A 15,189-nucleotide genomic window follows, 5' to 3' on the forward strand; every position below is an offset into this window, starting at 1 on the left:
GGAGAGGGTAGATCAGAACCTGCACCACTTGGGTATCTAGGACACTGGGCTGTTTGCCCGGAGTCACGAGGACTCGGTAGGATGATGTACGTGATCAGCCTGGCACCACGAGGTCTAGCACACAGTAGGTACTCAACAAATGCCCCTGACACTTGAATGAGGATACTCCCATAATAGCCATGTTCAAACCCCGGACTCTACCAGCTGCTCTCTTGAGCTCCAGTTTGGGCAAAAGAAAGTTTCTCATAGAGGTGACTTGACTGGTTTAGGTCAAGGGCACAGAGCAAGCCTGGTGCACAGTAGGAGCTTTATGAAAGCTCTGAGACTTGGCTATGGGTGGTGGTGCCTCCCCCCAGGCTGGCCCCGCCTGGCCAGCAGGGCTGCAGTTCAGCCAGGCCTGGCCTCCCTGCCCAGCCAGCAGCAGGGGGCAGGATTTCCCGCAGGTCCCAGCCAGGGCCCTCCTCTGCAGTTTGAAAAGAAACCAGCAGCAATTAACCCTCCCGAGCCAACCCAGGCCACTTCATATCCTCCTTTCCTCTTAATTCTATGCCTGACCTGGGCAGCCACAGGTGGTTGGGGATGGGCCTCTCCCCGAAGGGCAGGGCTCAAGGTATGAGATCCCCAGGCCTTAGCCCCCTGCCTACTCCTCTGAGCCTGTGTCCTTATCAGAGAAACGGGTTCCCCCAACCTCAAGGTTAAAAATGAGTGTTCAGTAAGGAGTGGCACGACGGGTGGGCAGAACAGGCCATCATCCCCCTCCACGAGGCCCGCCCTGCTGGTAGGAAGCTCACACCCGAGTCACACTGGCCTCATTTATCTGAACTAGGATGGTTCATTCCAGGCGGAGGTGACTTTGCAGCCCCGGTCCCTATCGCTTCCTGAGTTCGTCTTGGGAACAGGCCGTGCGGCCCTCCCGAGGAGGCAGCTATCCGGGGAACGAGTGCAGTTAAAAGCGCCCAAACCTCCCCCCAGGAGACCAAGCAGTTTAGAAAGGTACGGTAGGGACTAGCCTGAGCTGGGACAGGACGTCCTGGCTGGTGGGGTCTCCTGGGGGCCCTGGTCCCGCCCCCACCCCAGTCAGGAGACTCCAGTTCCTCCCTCCGTCCGCCCTGCCAGCCCGGGAACAGCGCTGCCCCTTTAAGAGCGCGCGGCCCCGCCCGCCCCCTCGGGCCGGATCCGAATTCCAGGGAGGCGGGGCGGAGACAGCGGGCGGGCGGGTGCGGAGGCCTCAGCCGCGGGACCGGATCGCTGTGGCTCGGGCGGCGCCTCCCTGCGGCGGCCCGGCCCCGCTCGGCCCCGCCGGGGCGATGCTCCCCGAGGCCGCAGGATGAGCCAGGTGAGCGCGGGGACCCCCAGTACTCCCTGACTGGCGTGCACTCACGGGTACCTGGCAACTGCGGCCTCCGTTCCCTGGGGCTGTGTGACCTTGGGCGGCCCCGCACCCTCTCTGGGCCGAAGCCCGAAGGCCAGCCGGGGCTGTCCGAGGCTCTTCCGAGTCCCGGCCCGCACGGACCCGGCCTGCGGCGCTAGGGAGGCTCGGAGGAGGAGGCGGAGCCTGGCTTCGGCCCCCGGGCTGCCCGTGGCGCTTGGGATCATAAGCTCGGCTCAGGTCGGCCTGGCTTTGCCACCCACTGCTCTGCGACCTTGTGCGAGCCCTTACCCTCTCTGCACCTCAGTTTCCTCATCTGTAAAATGGAGATAAAATCACTGACACTCAGCGCTGGGCAGGGGCATTGCGGTTACCGTTACTGCTGTTACGTCGTTGTTATAATGAGAGTCCTTAGGGAAGGAGAGCTGTGGGAGTACCTGGGACCTTCCCAGAGGTGGGGGCCGGGTACCAGCCCTCAGCGATGAAGCTAATCATTCCTGCGGTTGGGACCTGAATTTCTGGACATGTCCTGCCTGTCCATTGTGGGCCCACGCCTGGGGGCTGCATCTTTAGGGCTCTGCTTTTCACCTACCATGTGGGGCAATAAGGATGCGTCGGGACCTGGGAGGGAGGGAGGATTCAGCCAGGTATCCTGTTACCCACCTCCCAGAGGGAAATAGCAAACACTTTCGATACTAAGTCATTCATACAAATTATCTCATTAGGTCCTGCAAGGAGGGTGCTATTACTGTACGCATTTCACAGACGAGGAAACTGAGATACAGTGAAGTTTCTCACAGCCAGCTCACAAAACCAACCATCTGGCCTGAGATGACAGGTGCATTACGGGTGGTCAGCGGCTTAGTCTGTACCGAGGGCTTCCTGGGTCCTCACAGCAGCCCTGTGTCCCTGCCCACCCACCGTGACTCGGCTGGCCCCAGGCATGGCGGACCCGGTGGCGGGCATCGCGGGCTCAGCAGCCAAGAGCGTGAGGCCGTTCCGCTCAAGTGAGGCCTACGTGGAGGCCATGAAGGAGGACCTGGCTGAGTGGCTCAACGCCTTGTATGGCTTGGGTCTGCCCAGTGGTGGCGATGGCTTCCTGACGGGGCTGGCCACGGGCACCACCCTATGCCAACATGCCAATGCTGTCACCGATGCTGCCCGCGCTTTGGCTGTTGCCCGCCCAGCCCGCGGGGTGGCCTTCCAGGCGCACAGTGTGGTGCCCGGCTCTTTCATGGCCCGCGACAATGTGGCCACGTTCATCGGCTGGTGCCGAACAGAGCTGGGTGTGCCCGAAGTGCTCATGTTTGAGACGGAGGACCTGGTGCTTCGAAAGAACGAGAAGAGCGTGGTGCTGTGCCTGCTGGAGGTGGCACGGCGTGGGGCCCGCCTTGGCCTGCTCGCCCCTCGCCTTGTGCAATTTGAACAGGAGATTGAGCAGGAGCTCCGTGCTGCCCCCCCAGCCCCCCACGCCCGCACAGCCGAGGAGGACGCCCCCGAAACAGCCACCACAGCAGGGGCTCCCACCCGTGGGCCTCGCATGACACCCAGCGACCTGCGCAACCTCGACGAGCTGGTGAGTCCGCCCGTGAGGGCGCACGTCCCCACCGTGTGCCCGGGATGGGACAGCCTGCCCCATGGGGTAATGCACAGGTTGAGCATCAACTGTATACCTGGCTCCAAGGAGCGGGCACAGTTGCTGGGAGGGAGAAGTGCTTGGTGAGGTCGCATGGCCCTGCTGGGCGGTGGATGAAATCTGAGCTCCATTGTGTGATCTCCCCGCTTTAAGGGCTCCCCGTGCACCAGAGAAGGGCTGTATACCCCTCATCCCGGGGCTGTGTGATTTAACCCCTTCTGTATGTACTTCAGGACTAGACACTTGGAACCACATCACAGAGCTCGAGCTTGAGTGGGTGCCTGTGACGCTTGGCTCTGAGCGAGGGGCCCGCCACACAGTAGGCTCACTGAGGGCCTAGGGAAGCTTCCCAGGGCTCTACAGCCCCCCTGGCAACCCCCCCGTGGCCCTGCGCACATCCATGGTGGGGAAACCAGGCCCAGAGCTGCTGTTAAGAACATGGGAGCTGCCAGACTGTACCCTCAGCTCTCTCCTGCTCGTCTCGGGACCTAGGTATCCCTAACGCCCCCGCAGCCTGGCCAAGAGTGTCTTTCTTATCAGAAGGTTAGGACTATGCTGTGCCTTACCCCCTAGCCAGATGGCCTTGGGCAGAGGCTGCCAACCCCAATCCTGTCTTGGGCCAGGGTCACCAGAGGCTCCACCTGCTCATTTCCGCTGGCCCCACTGTGGGCTGGGAGGTGGGCCGCCCACATAGCCAGCCTGGCAGCTCCTGACCTGGGCCGGGGGGTGGGGGGGGTGCAGATGTGTGCTTGCTGGGCATGTGGCCTGGGTGTGCATGTTGGGGTGTGTGTGTGTGTGTGTGTGTCTTACATGTCTGTGGCACTGATGTGGTGTGGGTTCCCTGCACTCATGTCCCATGGTCCTCCTCCTCCAATGGACCCAGTCCCCCTGTGGAGTCTCAGCCTCTCTCTGTGAGGACGGCTCCCAGGACAGCCCCAGGCTCAGGGCCTGGAGGGAGGCGCCTCACTGGGGTCCCACGCCCTGGCCTGACCACAGGGCCACCATCCTTTCCTGGTCAGCTCCCTGACCTCCAACAGCCAAAGGGGAAGGGCAGCTGGTGAAAGGTCAAGTGTAGAGCCTGCACCCAAGTCTGGAGTCACACCATCCGTGCCCCCTTTCTCCGGAAAGACCTGCTTCCTCCTGACCCTGGAGCTGCTGACATCAGGCCCCAGGAGGAGGGACTGAATCCCTGACCTCCCGCCTCTCCTCTCTGGCCTCAGGTGAGGGAGATCTTGGGCTACTGCACCTGTCCAGACCAGTTTCCCATGATCAAAGTCTCGGAGGGCAAGTACCGCGTGGGAGACTCCAGTCTCCTCATCTTCGTGCGGGTAAGAGCCAGGGGCTGCCGGGCAGGCAGCAGCCTAAGGTGGGCTGCCACGCCCCCCACTCACACGGACAGGCCGTGACCTGCCCACGCTGGGCTCCCACAGGTGCTGAGGAGCCACGTGATGGTGCGCGTGGGTGGCGGCTGGGACACTCTGGAGCACTATCTGGACAAGCATGACCCTTGCCGCTGCTCGTCCTCAGGTCAGTGCCTGTGGCGGGGCCGTGGGGGGGATGGGCAGGCCGGGCTCTGTCTGTGGCACTGCCCTTCACGGGCCACCTGTTGTCTCACCCCCGCAGCCCACCGCCTGCCCCAGCCCAGGGCTCGCACCTTCTCCCCACAGAGGGTGTCGCCCACCCCCAGCCCCCGGGCTGGCAGCCCAGCGCCTGGGGGTGAGCGCAGGAGCTCCCGGCCAGAGCTGACACCCATTAGCCTACGGGCCTCAAAGGAGGGAACGGAGACCACCCTCAGGTGAGAGGCAGGAGGACCTGGGGGTGAGGGGTCGGGGAGTTGGGGGTGTCTGCCCTGGCCTGGATGACAAAGGAGCCTGTGCTCCAGGGTGACTCACACCCTGGGAAAAGTTCCCGTGGGTGGGGGCAGGCCTGGCTTCCTATCTCCATGGCAACCCAAGCAACCGAACAACACAGCTGGGGCAGGCCCTGGGGGCTGGGCGGCAGCCAGTCCTACCCGCTTCCCGCTGGCCTGCCCAGGAAGCCCAGCAAGCCCGAGGCCTGGGGAGGGGGAACTCGGAACCTGGCTTCTTCCGCTGCCTTGGCTGGGGGGGGGGGGTGTGTGTGCTGCCGGAAGCTGCTTGGAGTCCCTCACTTCTCTCTGGAAGTCCCCAAGAGGACCAAAGCCCTTGACAGCCCCCACCCCCACCACCACCACAGGTGTCTTCCCTGCCCCCAACCCCTTGGCTGCTTGTCCTGTCCTCTCTGGGCCCTTTCTGCATGCCAGTCCTGTCTCTGTATGCCCCATCTCTCGCTCTCTCTTGTTCTGCTGCCCCAGGGCCCGGGACCAGCTGCCCCCCCATCCCCGCTCCCGCCGCTACTCCGGGGACAGTGACTCCTCAGCGTCCTCAGCCCAGAGTGGCCCCCTTGGTGTCCGCAGTGAAGACTCAGGCACTGGCTCCCGGAAGGAGCGACCCAGCCGGCGGCTGACCACGGGCACCCCAGCCTCCCCAAGACGGCCTCCTGCCCCACGCAGCCAGTCCAGAGATGGACTGGATCGGGGGCGGCCCCGTGGGGCCCCAGGAGGCCGGGGAGCCCCGCTGTCAGCCGCCAGCCCTGCCCGGCGGGCCCGAAGCCAGAGCCGGGAGGAGCAGACCATGCTGCTGGTGCGCAGGGACCGAGATGGGCAGCACTCGTGGGTGCCCCGGGGCAGGGTCAGTGGAGGCTCAGGCAGGAGCAGCCCCCAGACTCCCCGGGCTCGCAGCCCTGCAGCGCCCCGGCCTCTCCGGGTCTCCAGCCCCAGTCCAGAGTTGGGCGCCACACCGGCTAGTGTCTTCCGCACCCCCCTACAGCTGGACCCGAAGCAGGAGCAGCAACTGTTCCGGCGCTTGGAAGAGGAGTTCCTGGCCAATGCCCGAGCCCTTGAGGCTGCTGCTGGCGGGAATCCCGCCGGATCAGCCTCTGACCCAGCTCGGGCCCCAGACCCTCCAGCTCCTGACTCGGCCTACTGTTCCTCCAGTTCCTCCTCTTCATCCCTCAGTGTCCTGGGTGGCAAGTGTGGCCAACCCGGGGACTCTGGCCGAATGGCCAATGGGCTGCCCGGGCCCCGAGGCCCAGTCCTGTCCAGCTCTTCCGATGAAGGCAGCCCCTGCCCCGGTGTGGGGGGCCCACCAGATGCACCTGGGAGCCCCTTGGCTGGCCTGGAGCTCCCGAGGACCTGGGCACGGGGCCGGATGGACACACAGCCAGACCGAAAACCCTCACGCATCCCCACGCCTCGGGGCCCTCGCCGCCCTTCTGCTGGATCCACAGAGCCTGGGGCCTGGCATGCCCTGCACTCTGTGAGCCCAAGGGCAGAGCCGGATTCCTGGATGTGATGAACCAGCCCAGCTGCCCCCCAGGCCCCCACTCCTCCTCATCCTATTCCTTCGTGGCCTTAACCCCTCTGCATCAGGGAGCCCCCCCTCCACCCCTGCCTCTCGGGTACCAGACCTCATGGGACCAGACCCCTTGGGACCACATGGCACAATGGGACCTCTGTTGTACATTCCGGTTGGGGGATGAGCGTTGCTATTTAATTACTAATATTATTGATTGCCTTAGAGGAGGTCAGTGAGGACCCATCCTGCGGTCCTGTGGCCCTGCAGAGCCTGACAGTAAAGTATTGTTCCAGCCACTTGTGTCTGCTTCTTGGGGTCGGCCCTGGGGCCATCACACCTTTTGGGGGACCCTTCTTACATGTTGGGGTTCTGGTATTAGGTGCCAGGGAGCAACGACCTCTAAGCTTAAGACCATGCAGCCCACCCAAGAAATGCAAGCTGCGCCTCCATTGTTTTCCCCTTTATTACCTCCTGAGAGGTGTGATTTTAGAGTCTCTCCAGTGGAGCCGCAGGAGCAACCTGAGCGCTTCCAATCAGATCCACAGCCAAATCCCTTCTACCCAATGGGACTGTAACCCAATGGGGTCTCAGAAAAGACTGCTGGAGCCCAGTGTGGCTTGGGGGCCTGGCAGGGTCCAATGCAGTTCAAAGAGAGTCCTGTCGCCCAGGAGACTGAGTGGGAGGTTTCCTCATCCAATCAGGGAGGAGACTTTGTCCTGTCCAATCCGAGAGAAGTTGGGCAATTTCGTCCAATCCAGGTACCCGGTTGTTCCGCTCAAACCACCCTCCCCCCACCTTCAGCGTCGACGTCCAGTTCAGTCACATGAGGCTGCAGCGCGCTGGATGCAGCGCCCCCTGCAGGCGCAGGGCCGGGTGCGCAGGGCGTGCACGCACCAAAGCGCAACGCAGCAGCTCCCGGAAAAGACGCAGCACGTGCCAATTGTACTTGGCGGAGCACTCGAGGTAGCCGCAGCGCCAGCCCCTCCGCACCAGAGCGGCCAGCGCGCGCCGAGGTCCGAAGCGCAGCCGCTGCCGGTCCCGCTTGTTGCCTACCACGAGGATGGGAGCCTCGGGTGCGCCCGCCGGCCTGTGGGCCAGATGGGGACGAGGGCTACTGTGCCGGACGCCCCACGCGGGAGACCCCCCTCCCCCCTCAGTGGGTATATACACTCCTGTGGCCAGAGACACCAGCCCCCCACCAAGGAAATACAGACCCGAGTGGCTCAAAGACCGCATAGCTGGCAGACCCGAGACCCAGACAGGACTGGGGAAGAACCCACCCACTCCCCTTGGGCAAAGGCCCAGTCGGTCGGGCAAAAGCACCCCTCCTCCACCCACAGACACCTGTGGCGGCATCCCCACCTGGTCTCCGAGATGCGTTGCCGTAGCGCCTTCACGTAATCGAAACTGTCCGGGCTGCAGATGTCATAGACGAGCACGAAGGCGTCCGTGTCCTGCAAGCTCCAGTCCTTGGAGTCTGGCCACTCCTGGGGCGGGAGGCCGGCGTTTGCCAGAGACCCTTTCTCACTCTCCAACAGCCAGACCCTCTAAAGGGTCTTTACGGTAAATCCACAGTTCATCCTCAGGCCTCGGCCGTCCCCACCATCTCTCTCCAAGCTCCCTAGGCCCTACTGTCCTCACGGTTGCCAGGATAAAAATTTCTAACCCGTGCCTGAAGCCAGTCAGCTGCTTACCAGCCCTCCTTCACTCTCGGCCTCCTCTCCGCCCATCCCCTAGCTTCCTCCTTCCAGCTTGTCAAAGCTCATCTCCGGGCTGGCCTCTTAGGCCCTCCCTCCCTGTTTACCACAGCTGCCTCTACGCCCCAGGCTCCGTTTTCCCCAGGCCCTCGACCCCGTTGATGATGGACAGCTGTACATATTCAGGCCTCGGGGAGGCTAAGCACATGCTGCCCTTTCCACCTGGCAGGCTTTTGCTACTTCTTTTAATCAAAACTTCATTCATCCTTCCAGGGTCAGCCCAAACGTCAACCCCTCCAGGAAGCCCTGCTTAATTCTGTGTGCTCCTTCCTCTTCACCCCTCGGAGGCATCCAGCTCCAAGAATTCAAAATCTGTCCTGGGCTTCGCACAAATTGCTAAATGCTTTGCTCCAAGTCACAGGAATAAGGGAGCAGAGAATAACCGCCCTAGAAAGTACACCTGTGTCTGGCCCCATCCTCCCCCCACTGAGAGTCTGCTTAATTCCCCAAGCATAAAACGCTCACCCGCAGGGAGGCACGACCATGGTCTGCTATGCACAATGATCCAGAACCACCCTCAGAGGCAGGCAAATAATATAGGCACTTTAGGCGAGTGAGATAAATCCTCTTTTCAAAATCGCCCGGCCTAGGGCCTGATCTTGGACAGCAGCAGGCCGTCAGGGAGAGACACACACACACAAACCCCCCAGGACATGTTCATCCTTTAATCCATGAACACAGTTGGGCACCCCAGGGCTGTCCAGGCAGACACGCACGTGTGTAATGAGCACCCGCCACACATACACACACGCTGTCACACGCCCCCGCCCGCGCCGCCCGTCCCCCAGTCGCTACCTCTGGACCCCCGGGGTTCTGGCCCGGAGGAGCGCCGTCGCCGTCGCGGATGCTCAGGTCGTAGACCGCGCCGTCGAGCAGCACCGCGGGCCGGTAGAGGCGTGGCCCGTCCGTGGGCCGGTGGCGTTCCGGGTAATCACCGAACAGGAACTGGCGGATGATGGCCGTCTTGCCCACGCCCGGGGCACCCAGCACAGCCACCCGCAGGCTGCCCCCCATGGCCCGCGCGCCCGGCGCTGTAAACCCTCATGGGCCAGCGCTGCGCCGTGCGCCCCGCGTGCCCTGCCCGGTGCGCCCGGGCCCCGCGCTCCTCATCGCCCCCCACTCCCCCGCCCCCGGAGCATCCTGGGCCAGGAGGGGCCGGGCCAGAGGACGGAGAGGGCGGCCGGAGGGCAGACAGCCGAGCAGGCCGACGGAGGATGAACGAGCAGCTCCGGCAGGTGCGGAAGCTCGGGAGAGAACAGACCCCGCGCGCGGTGCAGACACCGCCTCCGCCCCGCAGCGCGAGCTGGAGGCGCCGCCGGCAGCGCGAGCACCGGGGTCGGACCTCCTGGCCGCGCGGGTCCCGCAGCGGGTCCGGGCTCGGGGGCGGCGTTGCCTCTCGGTGCCTCTGTCCCGCTGTCCTTCCGTCGCTCCGGCGCCCCGAGTCGCCGCCCCAGCCAGCGGCGCGAGCGAGCGAGGGAACGAGCGGGCCAGCGGAGCTTCCCGGAGGCGGCGATGAGGTAACCGCCGGCCCGCCCCTCCCCAGCTCCCCACTACCCGCCCGGGATGATCCTCCCGGGAAGGGTCGCGGGAAGGTGACTGGGGCGCAGGGAGCCGGAGGGAGGGATCCAGTCCCCTCGGTGTCCCGCGCTCCTCTCACCCGCTCCAAAATAGAAGTCCCTTCCCTCCCACGCCCGCGTCCGCTCTTCCAAACGCCGCGCCCGCAAGCTGGCTACAGACAAATCCAGCCCGCGGGAGTCGGGCCGCCGGGTCGAATCTACAGCCCCAGCTGTGTGCCCTTGGGCGAGTCTCCGCACTGCGGGGCCTCTGGGCTCTGCATCCATCAAACGCAGACACCTTGCTTGAGACACCTTGCTTGAGACCCTACTACGTGCTGGGCCCTTCACTAAGCTGTTGCTTAGTGATTACTGAATCAACAGCCTTATCCTGGTTATCTCCCTTTGAGAGAGAAAAACAGGCCCGGGAGGCGACCCTCCAAGGTGGGGGGGGGGTGCCAGTGGGTGGCCCCTGAGGGTCGCACAGCCTGTGGTCTCCTCTGAGGCGCCCTCCCACTTTTGTCCCGCACACAGAGGTAAATGTCCAGCATGAAACAATATATCAGATGGCCCGCATCCAGGTGGGGCTGGACAGAGTGTGCTGAGCCCGCCACACACCAGGTCACAGTAGCTCAGCTCCAAATTCCCGTCCCAACAAGGCTGAAAGATCCAGAAACTGGTCAGCACCACCTCTGTCACTGCTAAAGGCCAGGTTTTCTCCACCTGTAGCCTATAGCTTCCATAGAAGCTCAAATCCCACCCCCCTCTGTGGTACTGGTGAGAAGCTCCTTCTCCATTACAGCTGGGAGAGCCTGCTCCCCATCCTCTGCTTCTGCTTGCCTCCTCCCTGCAGAGCTGGGCTCTCCCGTTTCTCTGACCAGATGCGCCGGTACTGGGTGAAGTGTATGGACGCCTGTACGTTTCTGCACTGACCAGGCTTTTCACACTTGTGCATCTCCTCAACAAGCATTCCTAGTATTACTGCTCACCAGGACTGGAGAGGTGGGGAGAGGGGATAATCTTACCTTAGGAGAGTAGGTTCTAGAACACACCGGCCAGGAATTATAGGAGCATAGTGTGGGAAGTGGAGGAGAGAGGGGAGCTTAGCCCTGAAGTGAGGAGAGGCAGAGAAGCAGTGATGGCAACAGAAGGTACTTCTCCAGAGCACTGGTTGTGTTTTCATCTTCCCACATTAGGTCAGGGAATTGGGTCTTCTTTCACTTTCCTCCTCAGCCACTAGGGAGCTCAGAGCCAGACTTGTGGCTTACCTCTGGACGGTGTTCTGGGTCTTCAAGCCCAGTAAGTGGGGATTCCTGGCTTCATCATCTTCCTTTCCTGCCATGATCCTTTCCCTTCACCCAACTTCCCCTGTCACTTTGTAACATTTCAGACTTCTGGGTTTTGTAAGCTGCCTCAGTTCCTTTGGGGAACAAGGCTGAGCATAAATAAACTAAGCTCCTGTTCCCTTTTGGCATTCAGCAGGGTGTGGGGCTGACATCAGGACGGTCTTCCTTCAGGCCCTGGGTGGGGCCCACATCTCTGACTGGAGCACCCTCTCTTCTTGCTCCTTGGGAGCAAGACCACCCTTGGGAGCTAGTTCTGCATATCCTTCCTCTGGATAACCTTCCTTGCTTCACTTTCGGACAGAGTGCCTTCGCGGGCAAGGCTTCTTCAGAACCAGCAAACAGGGCTGTGTGTGTGTGGGCGGGGGGCATCTCTGGGTCCCAGTGTGCTTTCTTGGTGCCTGGTTTGGGAATGACAGAGGACTCTCCTCTGTCCTAAAGCTCCTACAAGGCCCAGCAGACCGCACAGGGGTGATCCATTCCCTAGGAAACTCGAGCACCAGCACCCCTAGCAGCCTTCCCCGTTTAGGAAGGACACGCCCTGACCCATAGCCATAGCCGCATGCTTAGGGAGGCCTGGGGAGGTGCAAAGGTTTGCCTGAGATTGCCCAGCAGGAAAGTGATGGCACGCCCGTCAGGTCTGACTTTCTGAGAAGCCCAGGGACCAGTGGGCCTTCAGGAGGAGATCAGCCCGAGCGCGTGGCCCTGCAGGAAAGGACTTTAAGGAAGCCCCCTTCATCCGTGGGGACTGAGCAGAGCTAGGACCAGAGTGGGCCACCCAGGTGCCAAGCTTCCCAAAGACTAGCAAGCCAGAAAACTTGGGCTGGGATGTGAATTTCTTTTTTTTTTTTTTTAAATATTTTATTTATTTATTTGACAGAGAGAGAGAGGTCACAAGTAGTCAGAGAGGCAGGCAGAGAGAGAGGGAGAAACAGCCTCCTCACTGAGCCGAGAGCCCGATGCGGGGCTCGATCCCAGGACCCTGAGATCATGACCTGAGCCGAAGGCAGAGGCTTAAACCACTGAGCCACCCAGGCGCCCCTGGGATGTAAATTTCAAAGTTTCCTTCAGTGGTCCCCTCACTTCCTGACCAAGGAGAGGCAGTTAGGGTGCTGTCTGCAGCTCCACAGGCCCTAGGCTCCGCAGAGAGCGCTCATCAAGCATCCACACGTCTGTTCCTGTGGCCCGTAGGACCTGGTGCTGGGCCCACAGTGGCCACGCTGGTTCCTGCCTGCTCTCTGTGGCTTGTGAAGGAGCCAGGCAAGCACCCAGGCACAGACAGATGGATGGAAAGGCCTGGGGGCTCTGGGGGCTGAGGGGACCCAGGGGAGGACCAGCCTACCAAGGTTGGGGGCTCAGGAAAGGCCTGACGCCACACCTAAGATGAGCCCTGAAGGGTTAAGCCACAGAAAGTGGGGAGGGCTGGGAGGTCCCTGGCGGGCAGGCACAGGCACTGGGTGGAGAATCCCGAGTCCACAGCTTCCTGATGCCAGCCTGCTGAGCACCGCCCTTCCCTGCTCCCTGCGCTCACACAGCTTTTCCCCAGCTGGCCTGATTCTAGACCTTCCCTGGGCTCGAGCACCCTGGACTGCATCCAACTCCCAGGGGCATTGGCTCTGGGGCCCTCCCCGATCTTCCATCGTGGTCTGTCCTGACCGTTAATCACAGCACCATACCATTTGTCCCAACAGTGACTCACCCCCTGAGCCCCGGATGGGGGGTACCCCTCTCTCAGATGCTTGGCATATAGTGGGTCCTCAGTCATCCTTATAATGCTGCCCACTGAGTGTGGTGGTCAACCTCTCCCAGCCCTCAGGACGCGAGGAGGCCACACAGAATAGAGCGGGGCTGTTTGAGGTCTCCTCCCTGGGGGTGTGCAGTCTGCGCAAGTTACCTGAACTCTCTAAGCCTGTTTCCCTCTTTGCAATGGGATAACAGTGGTCTTGACTTCACACAGTTGTGGGAGGAGATGAGATAAAACGGAGAGAAAAACAAGACAGTTTAGCAAGTGGGAGGGGACAAGATTTATACATATAAAACAATTTCATTTTTTATATGCAAATAGCTACTGGTTACAAAACAACGGAGGGCCATGTGTGTCTACACGGGTAAGTATGCACAGAGATATTTCCTAGCTCCCTCTGCTAAGGGGGCCTAGAAGGGCTACCCTAGGAACAACAAAGGCACCCAGCACTTACATCTTAGTTTTTAAGGCCACTTGCCAGTGAAAGGAACCAGCTCCTTGGAGAAACGGCTGATGCTAGGGTCAGGGCAGGACAGATACAAGATGAGCCTGGGACATCTTGAAATGCCAGAAAGCAAGGAAGCCGCAAAGTAACGAAAGGACGGGTAATATCAAAGGGACACAGAGTCTACCCAAAAGGGCTCCCAATGGCCAAACTGGAACAATTTATGCAATAAAATATATACTTTTGGATTAAATCCAAATGGGAAAATAAATATCCATGAGTCCAGACTGCTATATATGACTGAATTAATAAATAAATACGGGGAGAAGAAAGCAGTTCTTTCCAGCAGAAGAATTTCAAGTCATGATGTAGCTACTCCCTGCCCCCACAATCTTTCCTGAGTGTAGGCTGCACTTAGTGACTAGCTTCTGAAGAACAGACTAAGGGAAAGGGGAAGAGAGGAACTCCACGGTGGAGAAAGCTGGGAACACGACCTTGGCCAAGTGATCCAGGCTAATGTGACAGTGAGAGACTGATGCTGTGGTCCCTGACTGGGTGTAGCAAAGAAGGGCCACTCTCCGGTCTTCTTCCTAAAAACCCACAACCCCGTCTAACCACGAGAAAAACAGACCAAAATTGAGGGATAGTCTACAACACACCCGCCAGTACTCCTTAAAATTGTCAAGGTCATGAAAAACAAAGTCTGAGAAACTGTCACAGATCAGAGGAGCCTGAGGAGACATGATAACCACATGGAATGTGGGATCTGGAAACAGAATGAGGACATGAGTGGTGGGGAAGCTAGTCAAATCTGAATAAAGTCTGGAGTTTAGTTTACAAATTTTCTATTACATAACTTATGTTACTTTATACATTTATATTATTTTTATGTTTATATATTAAATCTCTATTACATAATAAATATATATATATATAGGAAAGAATGGAAAAGAGCCCATTTACAAAAAGGAACCAAAAAAAAAAAAAACCCCTCATGAATCTATGTAAAAATAAATGTGCAGGCAAGACCTTTTGAATGAAGAAAACTTAAATATTACAGTCATGGGGCACCTGACTGGCTTAGTCAGTGGAATGTGGGACTCTTGATCTTGGGGTTGTAGGTTCAGGTCCCACATTGGGTATAGAGATTACTTAAAAATAAAAATATTGGGGGCGCCTGGGTGACTCAGTGGGTTAAGCCTCTGCCTTCGGCTCAGGTCACCATCTCAGGGTCCTGGGATTGAGCCCCGCATTGGGCTCTCTGCTCAGCAGGGAGCCTGCTTCCCCCTCTCTTTCTGCCTGCTTCTCTACCTACTTGTGATTTCTCTGTCAAATAAATAAATAAATCTTAAATATTTTAAAAATATTACAGAGACATAAAGGAAAGCATGAACCAGTGGAGAAGCATCTACTCCTATATTTTGATATAAAGATAAATGTTATTACTGACATCATGATAAGGATGTCAGTTCTCTGTAGGTTAATATAAACATTTGGTATGGTCCAAATAAAATTAATACAGTTTTTTTTTTTTGGGGTGCAAAATGGTGGTTTATTAAAGCACTGGGACAGGACCTGTGGACAGAAAGAGCTGCTGCTCATTTTTCTTTTTTCACATCACATGGGTAATGTGCGAGGTCATTGTGCCTCAAGGGAGGCACGTGTCACACAAGGGTTATAATCACCCAATCATCATGCTTATGAACTACAAAAGGATCTAGAGTAAATTTTTTTTAAAGATTTTATTTATTTATTTGACAGACAGAGATCACAAGTAGGTGGAGAGGCAGGCAGAGAGAGAGGAATGGAATCAGGCTCCCTGCTGAGCAGAGAGCCGGATGCAGGGCTTGATCCCAGGACGCTGGAATCATGACCTGAGCTGAAGGCAGAGGTTTAACCCACTGAGCCGCCCAGGCACCCCTAGAGTAAATTAAAAAAAAAAAAAAGATTTTATTCATTTATTTGAGA

The 15,189-nt window shown here is 59.2% G+C and overlaps 2 protein-coding genes and 1 non-coding gene across 3 annotated transcripts; 1 reads left to right on the forward strand and 2 right to left on the reverse strand.

Moving 5' to 3' along the window:
- The first annotated feature begins 1,206 nt into the window (after nt 1–1,206).
- Nucleotides 1,207–6,666, forward strand: GAS2L1 (growth arrest specific 2 like 1). Its single transcript, XM_046026071.1, has 6 exons — nt 1,207–1,336; nt 2,095–2,945; nt 4,226–4,333; nt 4,436–4,532; nt 4,629–4,800; nt 5,338–6,666. Exons 2-6 carry the CDS (start codon nt 2,313–2,315, stop codon nt 6,374–6,376), a joined length of 2,049 nt encoding a protein of 682 aa, XP_045882027.1. The 5' UTR covers nt 1,207–1,336; nt 2,095–2,312; the 3' UTR covers nt 6,377–6,666.
- Nucleotides 6,667–6,824: 158 nt separating this feature from the next.
- RASL10A (RAS like family 10 member A) lies at nt 6,825–9,164 on the reverse strand. Its single transcript, XM_046024138.1, has 3 exons — nt 8,932–9,164; nt 7,742–7,866; nt 6,825–7,466 (listed from the first exon to the last, which is right to left on the reverse strand). Exons 1-3 carry the CDS (start codon nt 9,148–9,150, stop codon nt 7,199–7,201), a joined length of 612 nt encoding a protein of 203 aa, XP_045880094.1. The 5' UTR covers nt 9,151–9,164; the 3' UTR covers nt 6,825–7,198.
- A 5,672-nt stretch (nt 9,165–14,836) lies between these two features.
- LOC123954811 lies at nt 14,837–14,938 on the reverse strand. The gene has a single exon (XR_006821170.1). It is a non-coding gene; the product is annotated as a small nucleolar RNA U13 (small nucleolar RNA).
- Nucleotides 14,939–15,189: the final 251 nt, after the last annotated feature.

Source organism: Meles meles, chromosome 12 (assembly GCF_922984935.1).
Source record: "Meles meles chromosome 12, mMelMel3.1 paternal haplotype, whole genome shotgun sequence".
Taxonomy (NCBI): Eukaryota; Metazoa; Chordata; class Mammalia; order Carnivora; family Mustelidae; genus Meles; species Meles meles.

Coding starts and splice junctions, on each gene's coding strand:
- GAS2L1 (XM_046026071.1), top strand. CDS start 2,313: ATGGCGGACCCGGTGGCGGGCATCGCGGGCTCAGCAGCCAAGAGCGTG. Junction 2,946..4,225: donor TGCGCAACCTCGACGAGCTG/GTGAGTCCGCCC, acceptor CTCTGGCCTCAG/GTGAGGGAGATCTTGGGCTA. Junction 4,334..4,435: donor GTCTCCTCATCTTCGTGCGG/GTAAGAGCCAGG, acceptor GGGCTCCCACAG/GTGCTGAGGAGCCACGTGAT.
- RASL10A (XM_046024138.1), bottom strand. CDS start 9,150: ATGGGGGGCAGCCTGCGGGTGGCTGTGCTGGGTGCCCCGGGCGTGGGC. Junction 7,867..8,931: donor AGAACCCCGGGGGTCCAGAG/GTAGCGACTGGG, acceptor CTCCCGCCCCAG/GAGTGGCCAGACTCCAAGGA. Junction 7,467..7,741: donor CAACGCATCTCGGAGACCAG/GTGGGGATGCCG, acceptor TCTGGCCCACAG/GCCGGCGGGCGCACCCGAGG.